This window comes from Aspergillus tanneri (genome assembly GCF_003426965.1).
Source record: "Aspergillus tanneri strain NIH1004 chromosome Unknown AapTan_5_pilon_pilon_pilon, whole genome shotgun sequence".
Lineage (NCBI taxonomy): Eukaryota > Fungi > Ascomycota > Eurotiomycetes > Eurotiales > Aspergillaceae > Aspergillus > Aspergillus tanneri.
This window is the reverse complement of record NW_022984632.1, coordinates 2,478,688-2,501,363: the sequence shown is the minus strand read 5'-3', so window position 1 is coordinate 2,501,363 and position 22,676 is coordinate 2,478,688. Positions and strand designations below refer to the sequence as shown.

At 47.3% G+C, this 22,676-nt stretch overlaps 5 protein-coding genes across 5 annotated transcripts; 2 read left to right on the top strand and 3 right to left on the bottom strand.

The window, feature by feature from the left end:
• Window positions 1–3,242: 3,242 nt before the first annotated feature.
• ATNIH1004_010241 (uncharacterized protein) lies at window positions 3,243–7,955 on the bottom strand (the record flags this gene model as incomplete). Its single annotated transcript, XM_033574816.1, has 5 exons — window positions 3,243–3,337; window positions 3,395–4,140; window positions 4,190–4,419; window positions 4,492–7,446; window positions 7,503–7,955. 5 exons carry the CDS (start codon window positions 7,953–7,955, stop codon window positions 3,243–3,245), a joined length of 4,479 nt encoding a protein of 1,492 aa, XP_033422834.1.
• A 4,029-nt stretch (window positions 7,956–11,984) lies between these two features.
• On the top strand, window positions 11,985–14,394 carry ATNIH1004_010240 (uncharacterized protein; the record flags this gene model as incomplete). The annotated part of the gene is made up of 8 exons (XM_033574815.1): window positions 11,985–12,011; window positions 12,085–12,375; window positions 12,479–12,938; window positions 12,993–13,094; window positions 13,147–13,386; window positions 13,440–13,518; window positions 13,566–13,719; window positions 13,771–14,394. 8 exons carry the CDS (start codon window positions 11,985–11,987, stop codon window positions 14,392–14,394), a joined length of 1,977 nt encoding a protein of 658 aa, XP_033422833.1.
• Window positions 14,395–14,800: 406 nt separating this feature from the next.
• On the bottom strand, window positions 14,801–15,628 carry VMA4 (H(+)-transporting V1 sector ATPase subunit E; the record flags this gene model as incomplete). Its single annotated transcript, XM_033574814.1, has 3 exons — window positions 14,801–14,951; window positions 15,013–15,524; window positions 15,596–15,628. The coding sequence occupies 3 exons, from the start codon at window positions 15,626–15,628 to the stop codon at window positions 14,801–14,803; spliced, it is 696 nt and encodes a 231-aa protein (XP_033422832.1).
• A 540-nt stretch (window positions 15,629–16,168) lies between these two features.
• Window positions 16,169–18,170, top strand: ATNIH1004_010238 (DUF803 domain protein; the record flags this gene model as incomplete). Its single annotated transcript, XM_033574813.1, has 4 exons — window positions 16,169–16,210; window positions 16,272–16,409; window positions 16,471–16,563; window positions 16,632–18,170. The coding sequence occupies 4 exons, from the start codon at window positions 16,169–16,171 to the stop codon at window positions 18,168–18,170; spliced, it is 1,812 nt and encodes a 603-aa protein (XP_033422831.1).
• Window positions 18,171–19,624: 1,454 nt separating this feature from the next.
• MCM1 (transcription factor of the MADS box) lies at window positions 19,625–20,583 on the bottom strand (the record flags this gene model as incomplete). Its single annotated transcript, XM_033574812.1, has 3 exons — window positions 19,625–19,900; window positions 19,980–20,114; window positions 20,338–20,583. 3 exons carry the CDS (start codon window positions 20,581–20,583, stop codon window positions 19,625–19,627), a joined length of 657 nt encoding a protein of 218 aa, XP_033422830.1.
• Between the last annotated feature and the right edge of the window lie 2,093 nt (window positions 20,584–22,676).

Genomic DNA, 22,676 nt, shown 5'->3' with positions numbered 1-22,676 from the left:
ACTATATCTGTTCCCGTATGTATCATCCTGGGAGCAGAAGCAAATGTTTTCATATTCGATATTCTCCGAAAAGACCAACTAAGGCCATACATTGTCGTCGTGAAGAACGACTGCAGCAAATGGGACATTGCATCTCTTCTGGCAGATTGTCCACTGACGTTTTTTATGAGGTCCACGGCTGCTTGGTAGGTGTTCAAGTCAGCCGCGAAAAGAGCGGAAATTAAAGCGCTGCTTGTGTCTTGACTTTTAAACAGTTCGTCAAGGTGCTCAGGTTTGAAGTCCGCAAGACGTTCAATTATTTGACAAGATAGATGTGTTAGATGGCCATAAATCAAGTTGAAGTGGCTTTTTTCTGGATTGGCATCACCCCTTGTAGGAAACTTCTCTAGACCCACTAACGGCAGTATACCAAGAAGAGCCGACGTTGAAAGGGGCAAGTTGTCTTGATGGAGATGTTTTACGACAGCGTCCCAAATGGTAGCGGAATACGTACTAACACCATGCTGTAGGGCGTTCTGCCGTAGTATTACCTCATAATCGCTTTTAAGGGACTGACACTCAAGGGCCAGCGTATTACGGATAACATCCATACATAGTATCGATATCTCCTGCTGTCGCCCTTGTTCCACAGAAAATTGCGGAGGCTCAAGAATCGTAACAATGTTCGCACTCACGACCCCCAAGGTCTCGGATAAGACAATTCGAGCGACAGAACCTCTCGAAGACTCATGGTCGGTGAAACTGCGCAGCGTATGGAGCAGACTGACCAAACCGGTGTGGAAACAATGATATCTGGCCAAATTTGGAAAGCGTGAGCCTTGCAAACGATCCAGAAGCTGGTACACTAGAGATCTGCATGCCGATGGTTGATGCGCACCTTTCAGGGACAACATGAAAGGGTTAACCCAGGATAGCATATCTTTCGTAGCAGACTTTTCATACGCTTCGCCTTCGGTAGTTTGCATTAGGAAGGCATCCAGCTGGGGGTTGTAGAAGACAAGCTCAATAATCGCCTGAGGTGATATTGTTTGCATTGCGTCCCAAAAATCCCCCGGAGCCTTTTCTAGGAATATCTGGATTGTGTTCAACAGGAACCGTAGGCCCGGGGATTGGATTCCGAGATGATCTACTGAAAGACGGCAAGGATCGATTTCAAGAGCGCGCAGATGATGAGTAATTTGGTCTTTGTCCAGTCGCCTTACTACAAGCTGCATGCCACGCCAAAGCCTCTGGATAACAGCAACCTGGGGAGGTTGTAGGGAAGCCGTCCGTAGCGCGTCCAAGAGGCCTTCTTTGACCGCCCAGTCAAATTCCATAGTAGTAGGAGGCCGCGAGTACCGCATCCAAGAGTGGATAGCCCAAAAGCTGCGGCTTTGGTTGGAATCGAAAAGGAAACGCGTGACCGCAGGGATGTAATCCGAGACCTTCAGGCTGCGTTTTGTCTGGATAAGCCTGAAGGGCTCGTCGAAATACTCCTGCAATAGACCATCATTGCGGAGCATAGCGTCACAACTTAAAGTCTCAAAGATAGACAGTAAAGACGCTCGGTCCAGCACATGAAGGCCGATTTCCTGGGGAGGAACTTCTTTCAGCTTTTGTGTAGCCGTTGTCAAATTCCTTGTTATGCGTTTAATATCCCATTCGTCTAGCATTCGAGAAAACCGTTCGATGTCTTCGTCATCGTAGTTCTCTTTCAGGTGCTCCATGAGCCATAATTTCCCCATATAATACTGTTTGATACAGAGATCACACTTTTCGAGCGAGTCGTCCAATTTGTGCCAAATCCAATTCTGCAGCTCCTCGACGCCTTCCTGGTTATATGCCAATATGCGCATGCATGACAAGAACTTCTCCTTGCGACTAGTCGCCTCCGTCACAACCTCCGCGATATTCCTCCCTGATTCATCTACCTGATTGGGATCGTCATATCGTGCATGGTCGTCATCATGTTGTCGTGGGCATAGAATGTGGACATTGTCTGGGAGGGCCTGAAGCTCGCTGCGAGTAGACCGTCACTCAGTTGCTGCCGCCAGAATGGAAAAATTGAAGAATGATAAAAATATCTGAGTCAAAATAACTCACCCTATAATGTCCATAAATTCCATGGCTTTGGTTTAACCTGTTCTGGTGGTTTGTGTGCAAACAGAAAATCACAACATTTCTCTTCCGACCGAACTAAGAATAATTTATAATCTCAAATGTATAGCTCAACGAATCCATGAAAAATAACCTCAGTCTGCCCAGCTACCAAGTTAGACAACCGAAGGCTATATGACCATAGCCACATATGGTAGCAAAGTGGGTAGAAGGTGAGATATTGACGCCTCGGTTTTTAATGCACGGGGTAAAAGATAGTGTGCGAAATGGCGAGAAAAGGCTAGAATGGATTAGGAAAGGAGAGGAAATGCAACAGATAGAAGAAAAATGTTCACCTACAGCCTCTACGGACGCAGGAGACACTGAGGAACAAAAATCACCTGGTCGGTTAAAGAGGGAGCCATCGGCAAGTACAAGAAGTAAATCGACAATGGCGTCTGGCCACTTTCATTGGCCTGCATCGAAGGCGGTGAGGAACGTCGCAACAACCACTTTACGCGCGACGCGCTTACATTTCAATGTTGCTTCACGTACCTAGACAATCTACCTAGACAACATACAGTACCAGTGGTCTACAAGGGCTACTCTGGAACCTATTTGCCTGCCTATCCTCGTTGGCATATCATCCACATCAACAGTCAATTCATTGAGGTTTCCAACTGAACACGTTAAACCCGTAAATCCCCTCCCCGCATAACCTCATTTCGTAGAGTGGCACTCGAACAGTGAGAATCTCAGCCATAGGTTGTGGGAAACTCGAGACTATTAAATAAGAAAAAGAAAGAAAATGGGAGTGAATACGCATTCACAAGAATGCTTTTGTACAAGAGACAGACCGCCGCAGAGTATAAAATGTAAGGGAGAGAAAATAAAAATGGAGGAGGTAAGACTTGGATATAAAGAAATTTGCGCCAATCACCGACCAAATCTGTATACCGAACGCCTTCTATCGGGGAATAAGTAGACAATGGGGCTTCAGTAGAGCAAGGAGATTACTCGTCATACAAAATAGAACAGATCAAATGCACGGGCAATTGAGACAAGAAGGAGACAAAAAAAAAAAAAAAAAAGGAAAGAAAAGAAACAGACGGAGTCGTAAGGACAGAAAAACATGCAAGTTAGTATATGATATCAAACAAATGGATTTATACGGCATGCGATGGGGGATCATGAGGGCCCCTGAGTGGGCTGTGTGGGCTTTGTGGTTCTTGAGCACCTGTTAATGACGACTCCACACGTGCTAGATCATGGGTCGTTTCGTAATCAGGGCGGGCTCTATCAAAGGAATGCCGCGTACGATCGGCCGAGGTTCTGATGTAATCCACTGTTTGGGGATGAGGATGTTGAGTGGTGTCGAGGCTAGATGCATAGTAATTCGTTCCATTGCTGCCATTTTGACTGCGTGGATTATGAGTGTGCGACGTTGGGGCGACGGACGGCGCGTAGATCTGCTGATCATCGGAGAAGGGATCCTGTTTCATGCTTGGTTGGATTGGTTTACCCAAATCTGAAGACGCTGCCGATTCGTCGCTAAATCCACCGGAGGGAGCCTTACTCTTAGGTGGGACAAATGCTTCATATTGGTCCAAGTACTTGAAATGGCCAAGGGTGATCTGTTCACGAACGATATCGACATCACCGGGGAAGAAAACTTTTTGGATAGACTTGACAGCAAACCGTGGAAGAAGGCATATCGCAACGGTGATAAGTAGCACGACCCAAAAAGACAGAGCACCGTAAACCTCTTCACCAGACTTGTAGAACTGAGCTGACGCAATGACTGAAGAGTAAATACCAGTCCACAGGAATATCAGTAGCGAACTGATGATATTTATCAACACCGTCAGCCAGTCCCACCGGTACTGGTTCATCAAGATATAGACGTTGCTGGCAATAACTGCACTGGTGGCGACGAGGACACCCATTCTTGTTCGATCATTGATATTCTTCCCGTTGGCATGAACAAAGTTTGCCGGGCTATATAGTAGGTATGGCATGAAGAAGCATATGATCGACTGATAAAAACCATCGGCCATGTACAGCCTGTGATATGTTAGTGCGTATGAAATTAAACCGAAAATAAACTGCCTACCAAAATTTGAGCTGTGACCACTCCTTCCGCTCGATACCTCGCATATACAACTGAGGGACAGCTAGAGAAACCTTGTCATCAACATCCTGATCAAATATCCCCATTAGAATAACAGGCAGCGACGTGAAAGCGACGTTGACCAAGACAATATAGGTATAGTCGAAAAGATACGAGCCGTCGAAATCGTTGTAAATCGAATACCAGAACAGCGCAATTGTCCAGACCAAGTTCTATATATCATCAGCAATCCATCAATAAGCAAATAAATGGGGTATTAGTTAAAATTCGAAATAAGATATTACCTTGTAGAAGAAATTTGCAATGCACTCGGCCATACGGCGGTAAGAGTATCTTCCATGAACTAGAATAAGTCGCTGAAGGAACCGAAATTGCCCGATGGCATAGTCAGAAGACATAGCCGCTTGTCTACCTTCCTCTCCAATAATACCAACACCGACATCGGCCTCCTGAATCATGGCAACATCGTTGGCACCATCACCAATCGAAAGAGCCATAATGTTGAGACCGCTCTTCACCATTCGTACAACCGCAGCTTTCTGGGCAGGACTGACTCGGCAACATAGAACAGACTTGCACTGTTTGCACAAAAGAAGGAATTTTTGTTTCAATTCATCATCAAGCATCAGCTTAAGTGTCTCGCCATCAATAACGACAGCATGTGTTGGTGCTGGTGGGGAGTGATCTTCACGGGCAGCAACAAGTTCTTCATCGGATCCGGTCATCCCGAACTTCTGAAGCTGCTTATCGAGCTCCTGTGCTGCCCTTTGCGGCTCATTCTCTGGGACATTGAAAATGATCAGTTCCATATCGTTGTCTAGGAGGTTACACGAGAAACCAATGTTGATAGCAGTCTCGACCCTATCACCAGTAAGGACCCAAAGTTTGATACCAGCATCTGCTAGCAAGGAGATGGTATCTGGGACGCCATCCTGGAGTCTGTCTTCGATAGCGGTGCCGCCTATAAGCATGAGCTCTTGTTCTATCTCACTTGCCACTTGCTCCAGCTTCTCCTCACGTTCCGTGAGCGAAGCCGCGGCAATGTCGTGTTCCTTGCTCCATGAGCGATATTCCTCCTCGCTGAGCTTCCGATCTGCAACACACAATGTCCGCAGGCCTTCTCGAGCGAATAATTCCAAATGCTCCGCAGTCCGCTTTCGTAGCTCCTGCTGCGTACCCGGAGCCAGGCGCGAATAAATAACACTATCCGCACCTTTGCAAAATAGTCGTATGGTACCGTCGGGCATACGGATAATTGCACTCATTCGCTTTCTTGACGAGTTGAATTCCAGGGTGTTGAGCACAGTATACTTCCGCTCTTCACCCAAGACGTTCACAATAAGGTCATCGTTTGACCTCCCTAGGAGTGTGAATCCACAGTCACGGGCTGTTCCCACCAAGGCAGCCTCATCAGGCGATTGAGCCTTAAACTCGATCTGTGGTGGATCACCGGGGGTATGCTCAGTGATCACCGAGTGGCACACTGCAAGTGCGAGCATAAAGTGCTCCGCCGCTTTGCTTTGAGCCTCGCCGGATTGACCGTCTAGATCCCCAACGAAGTTTGATGACACGAAAGTCAAACTTTCATCATGTAGGTAAGGGTTATCATGGATACGACGAAGCATTTCGATCATTTTAGCCCTATCCGCAGTTATCCTTTCCCGAGCACTTGCAGCCACAGCATCGGCGTCCCCTCCTTCTCGCCGTACCATGCCGACTTGCGCTTCTGTAAAGGCTTCACCGTATGAGACGCCGTTAATAGTGCATTTCTTGAAGTCCATAACATTTTGAGTCAAGGTACCCGTCTTGTCAGAAAATATGTACTCGATTTGGCCGACATCATCAGAAATATTCCAAGTCTTTGGGACGCAGGAGATGTCAAGCTTCTCATAATACATGAATACATCGCTGTGGATGAAGACGGCCTGAATGGTACGGACAATCTCGAGAGAAATATAGAGCGAAATTGGGACCAAGTTCTGGAACAAGATAAGAGCAACCCAGAACGTGATGATCCCCGTGACGGCAGGGGTACTTCCATAAGCTTTGATATCGAAAAAATTGAGCGACTTATCTGTCGAAGACCATGCAACACCGTTCACGACTCCAGAAATGAGACACATGATGAACAGAAGGATGAAGTTGTAAATAACGTTCCAATTCAGATCCTTGGCGAGTCGGGGTCTCTTGCTAGGGGTAACACCAGAGTTGAGCATGATCTTGGTTTCATCGCCAGTGAAGATGACAACACCAAGAACCCATTCGGTGTTGCGGAGAGAGCAGCCACGCAGAAGCATGTTGCTAATACTGATAGGTTCCACCATTTCCTTCCGGGGGGCTTCAGGAAAATCCGGATCACGCTGATCCCATCGAAGCGCACCGTTATAAGCGTACAGGTTAGGATGTGGAGGTTCGCTGTCGATCACGAACTCGGATTTCTCGCAGTCCCTAGCATGTCGTACTTGGCGTCCACAGTTGAGAGCTTGTCGTACCTTTAGATTAGTCTCACCGTCCAAACTCTTCGTTTCCACGTAGCAGGCACCATCCGGATCCGAGGTCGACAAAACGACCACATCGGCAGGAACAGGGTCCCCATTGTACAATCTAACAAAGTCTCCAACTTGAATGTTCTTCCAGAAGTCGCGCTTAAATCTAGCCTTTCCAAGAGTCTGCTTCGACTTGTCGACTATACTGCCTCCTTTCCTCGGAGGAGTGGTGGGAGTAGGAGGGGGCTCTACCATGCTGATTCGATTCGCCTTGTCTGGGTGAAGGAATTGGGTGTGATCCCCATTTGGAAGTGGCCAATCTGGGCGTGCCTCTGGTGTGGGGGATGAAACGGGGGTCATTTGTATAGCGCCATCTTCAAGACCATCGTCGCCCCGTTGGGAATACATTGACGTTCGTGGAGATATGGTCGTCATGAAAGAAGCGCGCCGGTCACTTTCGGTTGGTTTTTGTCCATTCTTTTTCTTCCGACTCAGGTCCCTGAAAAACCTATATGTGTAGATCGTGGCTCGGGTGCTTGCTTTCTTAATCCGACGCCAGAGGGACACATTGTCCTCAGTTGAGTTTACATTGTTCCAATCAATCAAACGGTAGACCGGGGAATTATTGACTTCGTTGTCGACTACTGTACGGCGCCAATCCTCAATGGCGTCTTTAATAGCGGTGACAGCAACGATGACGGATAGAGGCACAACGTTAAGTGCCGGGTTATCGACACCGAAGATCGAGAAAAACTAGACGATTTCATTTAGCCCCGCCATCTCACATCCAAGCCGAAAAGGGAACATACACCGAGGATAATGATGAACAAGAAATAGATATTTGCAATGTTATGGAACTGCAACCATATGTTTTTCGGAACGAAAGACAAAGGGGTATACTTAGCAGTCCTGATCTTGTTCCGCGGATAGGCTGCCCTGGGCTGACCATCTTCGTCTCTTTCCGACTCGGGGAGGGGGATGTTGAAATAGACTCGTCGGTTAGCAGCTCCAGTATCACCCTCAGCATTAGGGTTTTCCGCGGTAGGGAGATTCCCTACGGACGACCTGCGCTTTTCATCCTTCGTTTGCGATCGTTTGTGGAAGCGATCCATAATGGAGACACGTTTCCGCACACCCCCGGTCCCGGCGACTCGTTGAGTTGCCCATCGTTGTCGCTTTGTCGGTACGGAGACATGGCTGTCCATCTCTCTAGCCTCCATGCCCGGCTCATTGCTCTCTGCGCCGAATTTAACCGAAGCCATTTAGGCCAGATTTGGCCCTCGAGGGGACATGTAATGGGCGACCGTGCTGTGTTCAGACAGTGGAGAGAGCGCATCCGCTCTGACGAGCCGGACCCCGACAGTGCCAGCCAGTTCTTGTATATTCCTTCAATATATTTGTTGTCAAGTCGCAAAGGACGGAGAAACGGCGCGGGAGAATATATACAATACTCGCGGTCAACGGTCGTGGTGGAAAGTCGGGACGGGGTGCTGAAGCAAGACGGGGAAAGCTTGAAGTACTTCCAAACACGATGGCAACGTGATTAGGATGGCAAACGAGTGAAGGGTAGGAAGTCGAGATAGGCACAAAATTAGTATATCATATAAGAATTGGCATGCAAGGCAGAAGGATCCAGTAATCAAAACCTCATGCACGAAAAGGAACGACGCTCTGGAGGGGAGGGGGTATGGGAGAAAAACGGAGAGTGAGGGTAAAGGCACAACGATTCTCGGACAGCCAACAGTCCCTCACCAGGAGAGCAGTGTATATTACCAAGAAAATAGTAAGTAATTGGGCGGGTTTAACGGACTGGCGGCGGAGGCCACGGGTTGTGTCAGCCCGGTATGGTAAAAAATCAACCAGGGAACGCGTAAGTTTCCCATTCATATTTCGAAATCCAAACAGATCGTCATCTTATTGATGATTAATAAATAATACATGATTTTCATATTGTTTCATTTCCATAAAATAGTGCTAGACTTAATTCTCTCTGCTCAGTCCAACTTGAGATCTTTTATGCTCTTCCTGCGGCTACTTTTTCTTTTCTTTTTCTTTTCCCTGCCCCAATCTCTCTCAATTCGCTGTTGGTGATCTCACTGTCAGATTGATTTACTTTTTAAGTCTGTCTGCACGGTACAGGAATGACAGAATAATGGTAATTTACATTACTGTCCAGTACTGGCCAGCACGAGGGACGAGTCCAGCCTTGCCAGCCTCGCCCCAGACTGCAGTTAACATCATTGTTTGGTTCCCATCGAAAAATCTTCTGGATGGTGGCAAGAGCAAACCTTGGCCTACGAACTGACAGGATCCGGCTTTCGGAGTCCCTATGAGATCCCTATCCATTTCGGAACCTTAACGGTAGCCGCAGATTATTAGCCTCCTCCCCGGTCCTATGCCTCCGCATCCTACCTAGCCGAGCCAGAGTAGGTATTTCACGCCGCTATTCAGTCATTTAGAACTGGACAGCTTCCCCCCAAAAATAAAAACGGCCACTATCGTCATCGGAATAAAAATACCTTAGCTTAATCTCGCTCTCGTTTTGTCCTCAACCAATCGATTTATTATATTCAATATTGGCTTCCGGAAAGCCACGGCATGTACCGTGGAGCATGGTATGTCCGTGTCACCATTGGACACTTACGAGAATGTTGCCTACCTACTTTTGCATCCACATTCTAAAGGAGGTCTGGCGATTGTCGAAAGTGGCAGAGAGAAGGTAAAATATGTACAGAGTATGCATTGTCGTAACCCCAAGACACCATCATACAATCACTGTATGTACGAAGTTACGTGAATCGGAGAATGGAGTCTGAAACAGGCTAAAAGCTGTCGGAGACGGCACATGCTTATGCCAAAGGCGGACCAACTCCATCGCGGAGCAATGAACAGAATGGGTGTCGTATCTAGTGGTGAACCATGTTTCCTCTGTAACTAATAAACCCACCAATGGTTATGGACTATGATACTCAGAGACATCACCACCATATTTAGGTGCCTATAAGGACCCTTGATGTACGGAGTACTCCGTATACTAAACTCGATATACTATGGAGTACCCATAGAGCTTTTATTGAAATTTTTTACCTCGTCTTACGCAGCACTTTTCTCATATCCAGGCCCCCTTTTCTCCCCTCTCGCATTATTCCTCTCCTTTTCAATTCTTGGCAGATCAGCTAGATCGCCAAATACAGTATGGTCGGGGCCCCATTTGATTGTAGCTGTACTGTATATTTGCTCCTGATTGGGGCCGACTAAGTGATCTTCTCCAGCGGTGCATCTTGATAACCTCAGTTGTGTTGGAACGCTGCGATGAGGCATATTAAGCACATCTATCTATTGGCTTGTTGCCAGAGTGGTCTTTGGTAGAGTGACATTTATGTGAGTGCACAGTAAGACTTTTCCACCTTCTTCCTTAGTCTTCCGCTAACTTTCCCCTTTTCCTGCCTCGTATTTTACTACCTCCTCGACAACTCAAGAAAAATAATTTGAAAAAAAATATACTGAGCCGTTTAATTGTTTCTGTTGATTTTTAAACCCTTCTCTGCATCTCTATACTCTGCCCTGGTAATAGCTGCAACGAGTCCAGCTAATACCACCTAAGTAACTAACTAGATGTTGTACACTGCTAGTAATAGCAAAGCTCCAATCTACCTAGTTATGTCTAAAACAGTAAATATGGAGTAAATTGCGTACAGTTTTGTATTTAAATTTCAATGGTGCATTGTATCTTTTCTTCCTTAGCAAATTTTTTATCTACTACTTGAACTGGCACGATACATTCAATTCCATATACAGATATCTGACACATACGATCTGTTCTTTTCCACATATTGACAGGATAGCCAGGATAGTGATAGCAGGCAGATCGACCGCGAACTATTGTGGGGACCTGTGAAAGGCCTAAAGTTTGATCTGCGTTTCCAAGCCCCTTGGCTGAGCCAAAATGGGACACAATAAGACAGAATGATTATATCAAGCCTAAACAGTCACTGTATTGGCAAGGGGTAATAGATACAGAGATACTTGATACAGACTCAAATAGATATTTCAAGGATGGAGCTGATGATGTGTGCAGGATAGCAGAAACTAGTCTATGTACTCTGCGTAACTTATAATCTTTTTGATATACCGGCCTGTGTTAAAGTGAGGAAACGGCACTGTAGGAAGAGGAATATGTCTGCCTTCATATGTGCATATGCGAAAGCGAGACTACCGTGAAGCCAGCAGAGTAGTCCAGGCAAACTCTTACATCTGAAAGGAACAATCTTGATGTACATTAGTAGAGCAGATGACAGAGATACTCGACGATGCGAACTTCTCGGGCAGTAAGTATCCTTTCAGATCGGAAAGTTCATGGATAAGGTAGCTGGAGCCTTGTGCCCGCGGCAGAGGTAAGAATGACTGTGGGCTTCAGAAACAGCGGCACGAATACGGATGCTATATATAGTATTTAAGTTTTTTCAAATTAATCTTGTCTACTATTTCGAGTTGTCTACCTACATTGAAGTCCATGTACAAACCTGAAGAACTCTTTAAAGCTCATATACTCCGTATAATGTCGGACGTTTGCGCTATTACGTTCCACGGTACAGAGTTTCCAGTTGGCACTGTCTGACATCATCAACGCCTTGCAGTTTGTAGAACGAATCACCTAAAATCATTGTTTCTACACTCCCTATGCACATACGTAGCTCTGTGGTATTTCTTTTTTTGCCCCTTGCCCCGCAGTGTCTCCGTGCATGTATTCCAATATTCTTTTATTGCAGATGCATCTGCTATTGTTCGGACTCCGGCGGTGACGGGCAGATTACTCCGTGCAAGACCCCGCACCGAAGTCGAGTCGCTTCACTTGGATATCAATAAAAATCACTAATAAAGTCGAAGGCACTACCCAAATCAAATGGAAATAGTCATCCTAATGCGACACCAGGGCAAGAGCTGTACTGATAGTAAGACAGCTTGTGGGATTATAATCCAACATAGCGAAGTGTAACAACATATATTTGAATCCATTGGCCTAGATTCTATATACCCAGTAGAGGAAACGACAGCAACGATATGAGCCAATGGAATTCAGAAAGCTCCTTCATAATTTACTATTCCAGGCAGGTCTGCTCCGTAGAGCAGACTGCAACCTCAGCCAAAATAGATAAATTATACTGTGTAGAGCGTCACCCTGCTAGTGGTTGATGACTAAATGACACTAAGTGGCCTAGCGCGAACGGATTGTCCTCTAAACCCTAGCGCCATACAATCTACGATATACTCACATTCGAGACCCTGCATGCATGCGCCAAAACACACCTCCTACCAAGGTGCCTGGATGCCCGGCATGCCTCCTATGCGTAGCATCTCTCAATATTTTAAACGTCCCCCCCTCTCTCTCAGAACAATCGAGATTCCTCCCCTGAAACTCCATCAGAACCACTCCCGTCTGCTCCTGAGTCGTCTCCACTCGCGGAGCCATCTTCGTCATTTTTGGAAAACATCGCTTCCCCGCAAACACCAGATGGTCCTGCATCCCAGCTGAAACGATCTTTACAGCGTACTGTCGAGGCTGAATCGGAAGAACGGAAGTATGAACTGAGCGCCCCAATTGCAGATGACCTATTCATCGATCTGCCGCCGGGAGCAAGTTTTAATCAGGCCCAACGTATCCTCAAAAACGGAAAGGAAGTTGTCATTAGCTCCGACGGCGAAGACACGGATTCGATAGAATCTCTGGAAGCTCCAGATTCTTTCTTTCTGAAATTGACTAAGCCTACTAATGCTGCTCAACAAGGAAGCAGAGGATGATGTGTCTGGAGTGGGGAGAATTCTGCGTTCCCAACCCTCCAGGGATGCAGTCAAAGTCGAGATATTCCCCAAGTATCAAAAATCAACTCGAGCATACAAAAATACGCTTGACTGTCTCGTCACCCAGGCAGTTGATGACAACGAGATCGAAGCCAGCATCGCAGACTTGAAAGCTGCATTCGAAAATGAAGACGCTGGAGGAGATGGTATGACTTCTGTTGGCTCTCATCAGATAAACCATCTGGATGAAGGTGTCCTGACATCGGCTTTCGGCGATCAGGAAGATGAGATGGGCCTGCGACGTCTACTAGATGCTGTTCGAAGGACTGAGGCTTTTGACTTGGAAAAGTATTGGGCCTTCTTTGACTACGGGAGTGGCTTAGCTTCACCTCTGGAATTCCCACGAGATTCCATTGCTCCAGGAACATATATGGATGTCTTGAGAGGTTAGTTTAGAGAGACACGGTCGAAAGTTAATCCATCTCCTAATTCTTTCGCAGAGCCCGAATCGCGACAACGAGCATTCCATTCCGGCATACTCGATTTTGCACTATCGAGGGGGTTTCTTCCTGATGATTTGCTATTATGGATCTTCAATTCTAGTTAGTTTGTCCAAGTTACAAGAGGGAGAAATATGTACTCACTTTTGAACAGTACCTTTGGAGCCTCAGGAAGGCTTAAGATACGCTTACTGCAGGGCATTTAAGGTCGGTGTTATTGATCTCCGAGCATCTGCTTCGCCATCGGCACTAACGCCCTTCCAGCATTCTGATGCAGAACGTGTGAAATTGCTCATACGACCAGACACCGTCGATTTAATTTTTCAAAGACTAGGAGCAACAATAGAGGCACTAGCAGTAGCTGAGCCTGTGGTTCCTGGCACGGTCCCAAAAAGTACAACTAAACCGTTGTTTCTCTTCTTGCTCATGGTAACTGATAAAATGCAGATAACTCCTCAAAGGACCACCCACAGCACCAAGCTGCCTTGCTTTCCGTTTTCGACCTGCTTCGTGGAGCAGCGAATTTGTAATTTCTCTTCACCTTCCTCTCAAGTAGCTACTGACGTAAAACAGATTCGCGGATGATACTCGAGAGCACATTCTGCTACTACTCTTCCGCCTGACACTTGACATTTCCCTCACCAGAAACCCTATGATCTGCTCGGAACTGGAAAGGACCATTACTGCGACGTTGGAGAGCATCCCAGAAGACACCGACGATGACATGGTATGATACATATCTCTGCCTTACAAGACATTCTTCGCTGACATTGTCCAGGAACCGCGCATTTGCACATCCATCTACAACACTGTCAAAGATCCTATATTACAGAGTCGACTCCTGAGACATATATTACCCACATCGAGCTGGATCGCATCACTACGATCCCGCCTCGCTCTGTCCTTCGTACTTAGCGATCCAGCGCCATTAACCGAAACACCCGATACGATGTTGTATTTGAGACGTATAATCGATCTCCTTAAAGACCGACGGTTTGATATCAAGCGGTACAAGGGGAAAAACCAAGCGGAGTATGACTATGGGGAACTTGGAGCCATAACCTTTCTCCTTAATACTATTGTTGATTCCGGATGGTCTGGAATGAACTTCTCAACCAAAGAAGTCAAGCGACAGTTCAATTCCGAAATCGATACACTCGCCGACCGTATTAAAAAAATCTTCACTTCGATCGAGGACTCAGGCGCATCTCATCTCAAACGCACTTTGGCCAAGGAAGCCCTTGAGGCTTTACATTACCGCATTGTTTATTCTGTGAGAACAAAGCCTCCGCCCAAAAAATCAATATTTGGAGACACAAAACGTCAAAACCAGCCGCAACTTTCTCATTTTTTCAAGACGGACAAAGAAATACCCATCAGGAGCCATGATAATCCATCTTGATGGCGTATGCTTTGCGCTCTAGGCTCTTGGCACCTGTTTCTTCTGGATACGAATTTGCTTGGGATTCAAGGTGCAAGCTACATCTGTCTAACCATTTTGTCCTGGAACAGGCAGTTTACGGTACGGCTACTACTAGCACGGGGCTTGGTGTTGGCGAATCAAGACACTCTAGGACCATTGCGGCCGGCAAAAGACTGTCGACAAGTACCAATTATTCTTGTCATTGGAATTCTCTTGTACGAAATCGATTATATCCCATCGCTTGGTTTGAATTGGAAACTGAAAATAAGAAAAAGATAACTGTATACATGGCTATGTTCTAGACTCAGAACCGTGGAGCAAATACACACAAGGCCGCAAAGAAGGAGGCGGCACAAAGGGAATCACAAGGCGCACGTATCTTGATTTAGTCGTAGAATTTTCGGCTTACGTTCTTTCCGAATAGCGTTTCTCTCACAGCCGGGAGTGCATCAATCTCAAGAAGCCGTAGGCGCTCTTCAAAGGTGTTGTTGATCTCAATCTTTCCCTGTCCACCATAAATAGCGACACCACCAGCCCTAAGAGACGTACGTTAGAATATTGAACAGTAGAAAAGGAGGGAGACGAGATGTAGCATACAGCCCCTCAGGCAACGGCTCAGCTTCATCCAGCTCGGCAGCAACATCCTTGCCCACGGTATCCTTGAATTCCTTCTCGGCCTCCTCGATTGCCTTCTTGACGGCGTCGAAATCCTTCTTCCTCGCACAGATGGACACCTTGTCCTCATTTAGCGCGTACAGACCTTCGAGAATCAGGCCCTTAAGCACCGACTGGTATTTCGTGGCGTCCTTAGCCGCAACGCCGGAGATCTTGTCGCGTGCCTGCTGGAACAGAGCATCCAACAGATCCTGGCGAGCGGAGAGGACACGGAGACGGGTGCGATTCGCAAGGGTAGAGCGGGTGATCTGTTGGGACATGGCAGCCTGTTTGAACTTCTTCTCGTACAAGCTGTCAATGGCGGCGGTCTCCTGGCGGACGAGCTTGGACTTCTCAATTGCGAACTCTTCATCGGCCTTCAATTGAATCTCACGGGCCTTCTCAAGCGCTTCTTGCCGGATGAAGGCCGTCATTTTGCGGAGCTCGCCCGCAACCTGCTCGTAAAACCGGGGATGAGCTTCCGAGACGACTTCCCTGAACGGAGCTACTAGGCAAGCAAACATACCTGATCATCGGAAAGAGCATGACTTTGTGACATCTTGACGGGTGAAACAGTATAGAAATTAAATTGGCGAGATATAAACCGTAGGGAGTGGGAAGAGACGAAGCGCAAGTCAAGCTTCCCCGGTGCGGAGTTGGGGTTCTGGGAAGATGACAGCAGACATGGTCAGCATAGCTGGGCAGGAGGGGACCCGAAGTACTACTACCACCTGTTGGTCAAGTGGAAGAATAAAGAGCACAGATATTTCGGATGGAATGCTCACCACTTCCAAAGGGGGACGCGGGGGGTTAATTCGGGGAAGTCGGAGAGGGTGGAAGAGGGAGGGAAGGTTGCAGAGCAATCAAGCGTGACGCCGCCAGCGAAACGGATCGGATCTGCTGACGATCGGGTCACAACCCACCCTTCGTCCAAGTTTAAGTCTTCACTTCCTTCTTACCCCCCACCCCCTTCTTTTTTCCTTCTCCCCCAGAATTGAATATGGCGACTACTCTTCCTCCTCTCTCTCAACATCTCTAATGCCCTCCCGTGTCCGGTCCTTGTCCCATACATTGCGGCCAATGCACGAGGATACCCGAAATGGGCAATCTTGGTGACCTGTCGCCCCAAGGGAGTGTCGCGGTATGTTTTCCTATCTCTTACTCTCTGCAGCTTCATGAGCCACGTACTGACTAAGCAACAGGTTGGAGTGATTGTCGGGTTGATCTCGACCAGTTTCCAGGCCATTGGGCTGACCCTACAGCGCAAGTCGCATATTCTCGAAGACGAAAAACACCCCTACGACATACGCAGGCCTCCATATAAGCGTCGAAGATGGCAGGTACGCCGGATCTATAATCATCATGTCGTTGTGGGAGGAAACAGGGCTGACCATCCGGTAGCTGGGGATGTTGATGTTCGTGATTTCGAATATCGTAGGGAGTACTATCCAAATCACCACATTACCGCTTCCGGTTCTGTCGACTCTCCAAGCGGTTAGTATCTATCTCTCTTTCCCAAGCCGAAGGCTTCGGACTCTGCTGATCAGGGAGTTGAACACCAGTCCGGACTCGTCTTCAATACCATCTTCGCCACCTTGATCTTGGGTGAACCCTTCACCAGATACTCCCTCGTGGGCACCGTCCTCGTCTGCATTGGCGCACTCCTAATAGCCATCTTTGGGGCTATTGGAGAGCCCGCGCATTCACTCGATCAACTCCTCGAACTACTCCAACGACGAGGGTTTATTCTGTGGATGGTGGGAACTGCTGTAATGGTGCTGGCCATCTTACTGGGTTCCAAACTATTGAAGTATCTCACAACCGTGTATCGGGGGAAACATTCGAGTATCCGCCATCCCTGTAAACCGTGTCTTCAACTGCCTCCAAGCCGTATTCGGCTTATACGAGGGTTATGCTATGGCCTGATAAGTGGGATTTTATCAGCACACTCTCTCCTGCTAGCCAAATCGGCCGTTGAACTACTGGTGCGGACGATTGTGGACCGTGTGAACCAATTTAACCGGTGGCAGTCCTGGGTCATTTTGCTCACCATGATCACACTTGCTCTGTCGCAGCTATTTTATCTCCACCGGGGTCTTAAACTATGTAGCACCAGTGTTCTCTATCCGTTCGTCTTCTGCATCTACAATATCATCGCCATTCTTGACGGTCTCATTTATTTCCGCCAAATGTCCCAGCTGGCAGGCCTCCATGCTGGGTTGATTGCCCTCGGCACGATCGTGTTACTGAGCGGGGTACTATGTCTCTCATGGCGCTTGGAGGTCATTGACAGCCATGCATCCGTCACAGTTCCTGCGCCCTCCCAGGCAGCACTAGGACCAGGGATGGTTATCGTCGACGAGCATGCTCACCTGCCTATTGACCTAGAACTTGACGAGGAGGACGCCCAAGTCGGGGAACGCGAACCCCTCCTCCAAACCACACCTCCTTACCGCAGAATCCCTCACCAACGCACCCCCAGCCTCCCTCTCCTTACCGCATCACAACAACGGAGTTCCACCGACCTGGACCCAGCTTCGATCTGGGCCGAGCTTGACGATTCCGATTATGACTACACTAATGCTGACATCCAATCCCCTTTACTCCACCGCGCCTCCATCGACCCATTCAAACCCCGCCCAAGAAGCAAGACCCTGTCACTGAGGGACAACGCTTTATGGGGCTCGCGCCATCCCCCAAATTCCCCTACCACTCAGCACACCTGGCACTCTCGCAAGCTATCTCCATCCGAACAACGAAGATCCTCCATTCCAGTCATGGATACCCGTAAGGCGCAACACAAACGACACGCATATTCCGAGGCTACTCGTCCCCGGATACAGGGATACGGTACACAAGAGGTCGTCGACCCTTCGGATCGGACTCCCCACCGCCGGTCCCCGACTTGTCCATCACACGTCCGGCCTGTCGCAGGCCCGAGGAGCACGAACAGGAACTGGAACAGCACCCTAGGCGGAGCCTGGACAACCAGTCTGCGCCACCTGGCTCGTTGGACGGGATATCGAGGCCGAGGACAACATCAATCGTCTGATGATCCCGAGTGCCCATACCCAGACCCGAACACCGAGGACGGGAATTGACTTATTTTGACCTCGGTGAAATAGAGTGACCTACCTAACCTACCTAGTATATCATATTATCCATTGAATGTACAGTACATATATTCATTCCATTTATACAGATTTTACGATCTTTTTTTGTGCTTGCCATGGCGTATTGCTAGAAAGTGTCTAAGCATTGATCAGCATCCAGCCAGCCAGACAGCCGAACAGACAGCCATCTTTCTTTTTGTATAGATGTTCACTCTAGATAATTTCTGATAGAATCAAGATGACTTACAATAGTCAGGTCTTACGCTAGATTCTTTCTGTCCAATACAACTTTATAATAAGAAAAACTAATTTGCTAGATAGCATTCACTATTCACTATCTAGTCCTCTATCTAGGATGTGGTATACCAGACACTGCCTGGCAATTAATAGTGTTTACTATATTTTACTATAGTCGGCGTACCCATGGTGTCTGTGTTACAGGTACGTTATCTAGTAGATAACTAATGGTTAATTCATCAAACTAAGACAAGTCAAGGCCAGTTAAATGGACATAGGAAATAAAATAGAGGAGATTTCAGAAAAGAAGAAATAGAAACCAATTCTCCATACCGTACACCCACAAACCCAACCACCTACCGACTATGGCAGAACTGTTACGCATATCAACTGGTTACTCCGATGACCCATCATCGTATACTCTCATAGCTGCCTTTGTTCATTGCCAGCGCTGCTGTTGAAGACACTAGGAGGGGGTCAGACAAAATCAAATAGAACTAGGTAGGAAATTAGTCAACGCAGGATAAGAAACAAATTGTGGAATAAAGCATAAAGAGGAAAAGAAATTAACAAAGAACCACTTCGCCAGCAGAAATGAAGAGATGAAAAGCACCTGAAACACTGCCACTTCCCCTGTTCGTCTAGGAGATGATTAGGAGATGAGATGATGAACAGAAAGGAAACGATTAATAGCCTTGGGGCCCAGAATAAAAGCGCTCCAATCCTTCATATTCCATCGTCAATTGAAGCTACTTCCTCATTTTCCTCTTTTTAAAGGGGGTTTTCTTTTTCTCTTTTCTCCTTACCCTATCGAACTCGCAAATTGACGAATAATAAAAAAATAGTATAGGATACTCGTTGACACCAAGACCATCGACTGACACTGGTAAGTATTTTGCGTCCCTTTTTTTTCAAATTTTTAGGCTTTTTGTTTTGCTTTCCTCGAATCAAAGGCTCATGATATACACGGGTACAAAAGAAAGAAAATCAAATAACTTTCTTTCTTGTTCTCATTCGTAGTTCCCGGTGATATACGATTAAGACAGCTTTCGTGCTCCAAAGAGCATCACTTGTTTGGTAATGGATTTGTTTTGGGGTATCAAAAAGGAGGTCTCCCTCAAGTTGAGCTGCAACTTGCTGAAGATGGCACAAAGGTACGACCACAACTATCTAGAACCCCCTGCAGAAGCAGATCGCCACTACATCTACGCAGTGGGTTGGTGCTGAGGGGGCATCCGGCTGCCCACGGGCATACCCGGATATTGCCCACCCGCCTGCTGTTGCTGCTGCAGATTTTGATAGTAAGCCATCTGCTGCTGCTGTTCGTTGGTCATGTAGCCTGGATGCATCCCAGCGGGACGAGGCATGTTCGACTGCTGAGGATTGACATTGGGGTGGGCCACATCCTCGGGCGCCTCGGCGGGCACGTCAGGGGCATCGACCCCGTTCTCACTGGTGGGATCAGGGGCATTGAGACAAGCCTGTTACCGAACTAGGTCAGTCGGGGGATTCAGATCGAGTTACCAGTGGCGTGGAAACTCCCACGGAAACGGAACTCACCTGGATGAGGTTCTTGCCCTCAGCCTTGGTCACCAATGGTTGAAGCTTAGGGGTGGTGAAAGTGTAAACGAGACCGGTCTCCGATACAACGAGCAACAGTACTTGAGTGCCTGTGAGGACAGAAAGCTCATAAGCCTAGTTTGCGACCGGATTGAATTATTAGCACAGACACTGATAGTACGCGACCGGGGGGATGAGTCAACCGACAAAAAAAGGGGGGGAAGGTGAGTTGACGTGAGTTGATTACGGCGAGGAAATGGCTATATCAATCCATCCGAGGAGTGATAATTATCGAGGCGATTCCTCGACAGATGAAGGGAGCAAAACGCCAAGGGGGAGGGACGCGAAAGGAACGTACCTTCTTCATGATACCCGCCTTCCGCTTGGAGAAGGTTATGTGGCGACGCGACTTATCCTGGATGAACTTGATCTCAATCTTTCTGCGCTCGCGACCGGGCTTATCGTCGTCATCGTCGTCGTCGTCGGCGCTCATGCGAGAACGCTTGGTGCCGCGGTTGTCAGCGGCGCCGTTACCGGCGACTTGCTGCAGGTCATCCTGGGTAGGAGAAGGGTTCTCCTCACCGACGGCGGTGATGTCGGCCATGATGGAACAGGGAGGGGGAAGAAATTAGATTCGAGGACAGGAGAGTCGAATCCCAGTATGGGGGAGGGAAGTGAACACGAATGCCCAAAGAGGAATGATGCTTTTGAGGGGGAGGGAGAATGACCAAATCGAGTAACGCGTTTGCTTCGCAGGGTTTGGGTTCAGGACGAGAAGGAAAGAGAAACGGGGGAGGAGAAGGTCGAAGAAGGCAAGGTGCCGGTTGTGATGGGTAGGCGGTGTGTCATGGGGCTGGTCACGGGATAGTCACGTGGAGTATTACTCAACGTATTACCGTATTTACATACAGACAGAGGTAGTCTATCCAGCACTACCGGTAGAACTGCCATGTACCTGGTGAAAGAAAGATACTTCCTGAGATATACACTGCACAGTTATTTCCCATATCCTAGCCCTATCTCTCCACATCTTCATTAAATAAGATTCAATTCCTCTGTTCCTCTCGCCCAGCCTCTCCCTTCATACATCCTCCATACCGTATCACTCGGTATGTCCAGACCTCCAAGTGGAGATCCTGGGCCTTGGCATTTCATATGATTGGTACAACCGCCTACAGACATTAGGATGATTCGAAGCCAACTCACATTCCCCACCTGTAATATTACGCGATACCAGGTGGTCAACCTTCATCCATCCATAAACATGTCCACCGGAATGCTCAAAAGTCCTGTACATAATACATATGCATGGATGATAATAAATCACTCTATATCAAGGTATATTACATGCAGATGCCTATAGAAGAGTAGCGCGATAAAGCTAGGGACCTACCAAGATACTTTACTCACTGAAAACTACCTACTATAATCTAGGTATCACATATCTTTGGCCCCCAAACTCTACTCGAAAAGCGAAACATCACATGTGACAGTAGGCAGAACAATAGAACTGTCTTCTACCTCCAACCTGTATGTACATATTATATGTATGTACTCGGTATACTGAGACGGGCTAAGGGCCTTTAGAATCAATAATCATAATCAGTAATAGGTAGCATCTCCTACAGGGGACCCTACCTAGCGTACTCGTAATGGCTAGACCAATCAATACTGTCCTGTTCTATTTTAATACATACACACGAGATTTCCCTCGTGCTGTCGATCAGCGACATACGAACCCTGCAAGTGTGTACGAAGTACTCTGTATCGTTCTATATATATATATATATCGACTTACAATGTCATATACATATACTCCGTACATGGATAATAGTAGATACGAGGGGATCACCTGAACCATCTCAAGTATCAGGTGCAAGACAGAAAAATCGTCCCTCTTACCAGCAGTCTAGTCACCATTCTTTTGTACCATGCGCGCATCCCTCTCGCAAGATACTAGTACAGACCTGAGGTCAGAAACATGTATTCTTCTAGATATTATCAGTAGGATCAGTATAGGGATCACCATTTCAAATTCACCAATCCTGTCTCTCCAGTTGCCTCTGTTTAATAATCAAGAGATGATGATATCATGGATCGTTTGGTGGTGAGGTCATGGAAGCATATTGCCTGATCAGGTGGTCCATTCGGAGGCATACCCATGGTTGTCGAATCGCGTTGCATTTAATTGTTCATTCCACGGATCGAGTTCGGAAATCATGAAAACAACTAGTCATAAAAAGGATGACAGTCGGGCGTCAAGAGGAAGTATAGGGAGTACATGATGGCAAAAGCATACGAAGTATTAGCTGACGATCGATATGTTGTCTAGACTTAACTTCATGATATTCTGGCATAATAGCAGGAGCGCTAATCTCCAAAAGGGGCCTCATCACAGGCCTGGAATTCTATTTTTTACAAATGCACAAAGCAAACATGAAGACAGACGAGAGCAAATAAGAAAATGAACATATCACCTCGCGAAGTCTTTGGGCCAAAGCACTGACCAGTGGTCAAGAACTCCATCGGGACATAATTAGTCTTTGCTGAAAACCACTACTTCCGATCTCTGACTGCGCCATTCGTGACTCCGCCAATGCAACGCCGGCACATGAACAATCAGGTAAATAGACGGCCAAACAATCCCATTGTCGAGAGACCCCCACGCCCCTTTCTGTTTCCTTCTTTCGTGGGTAC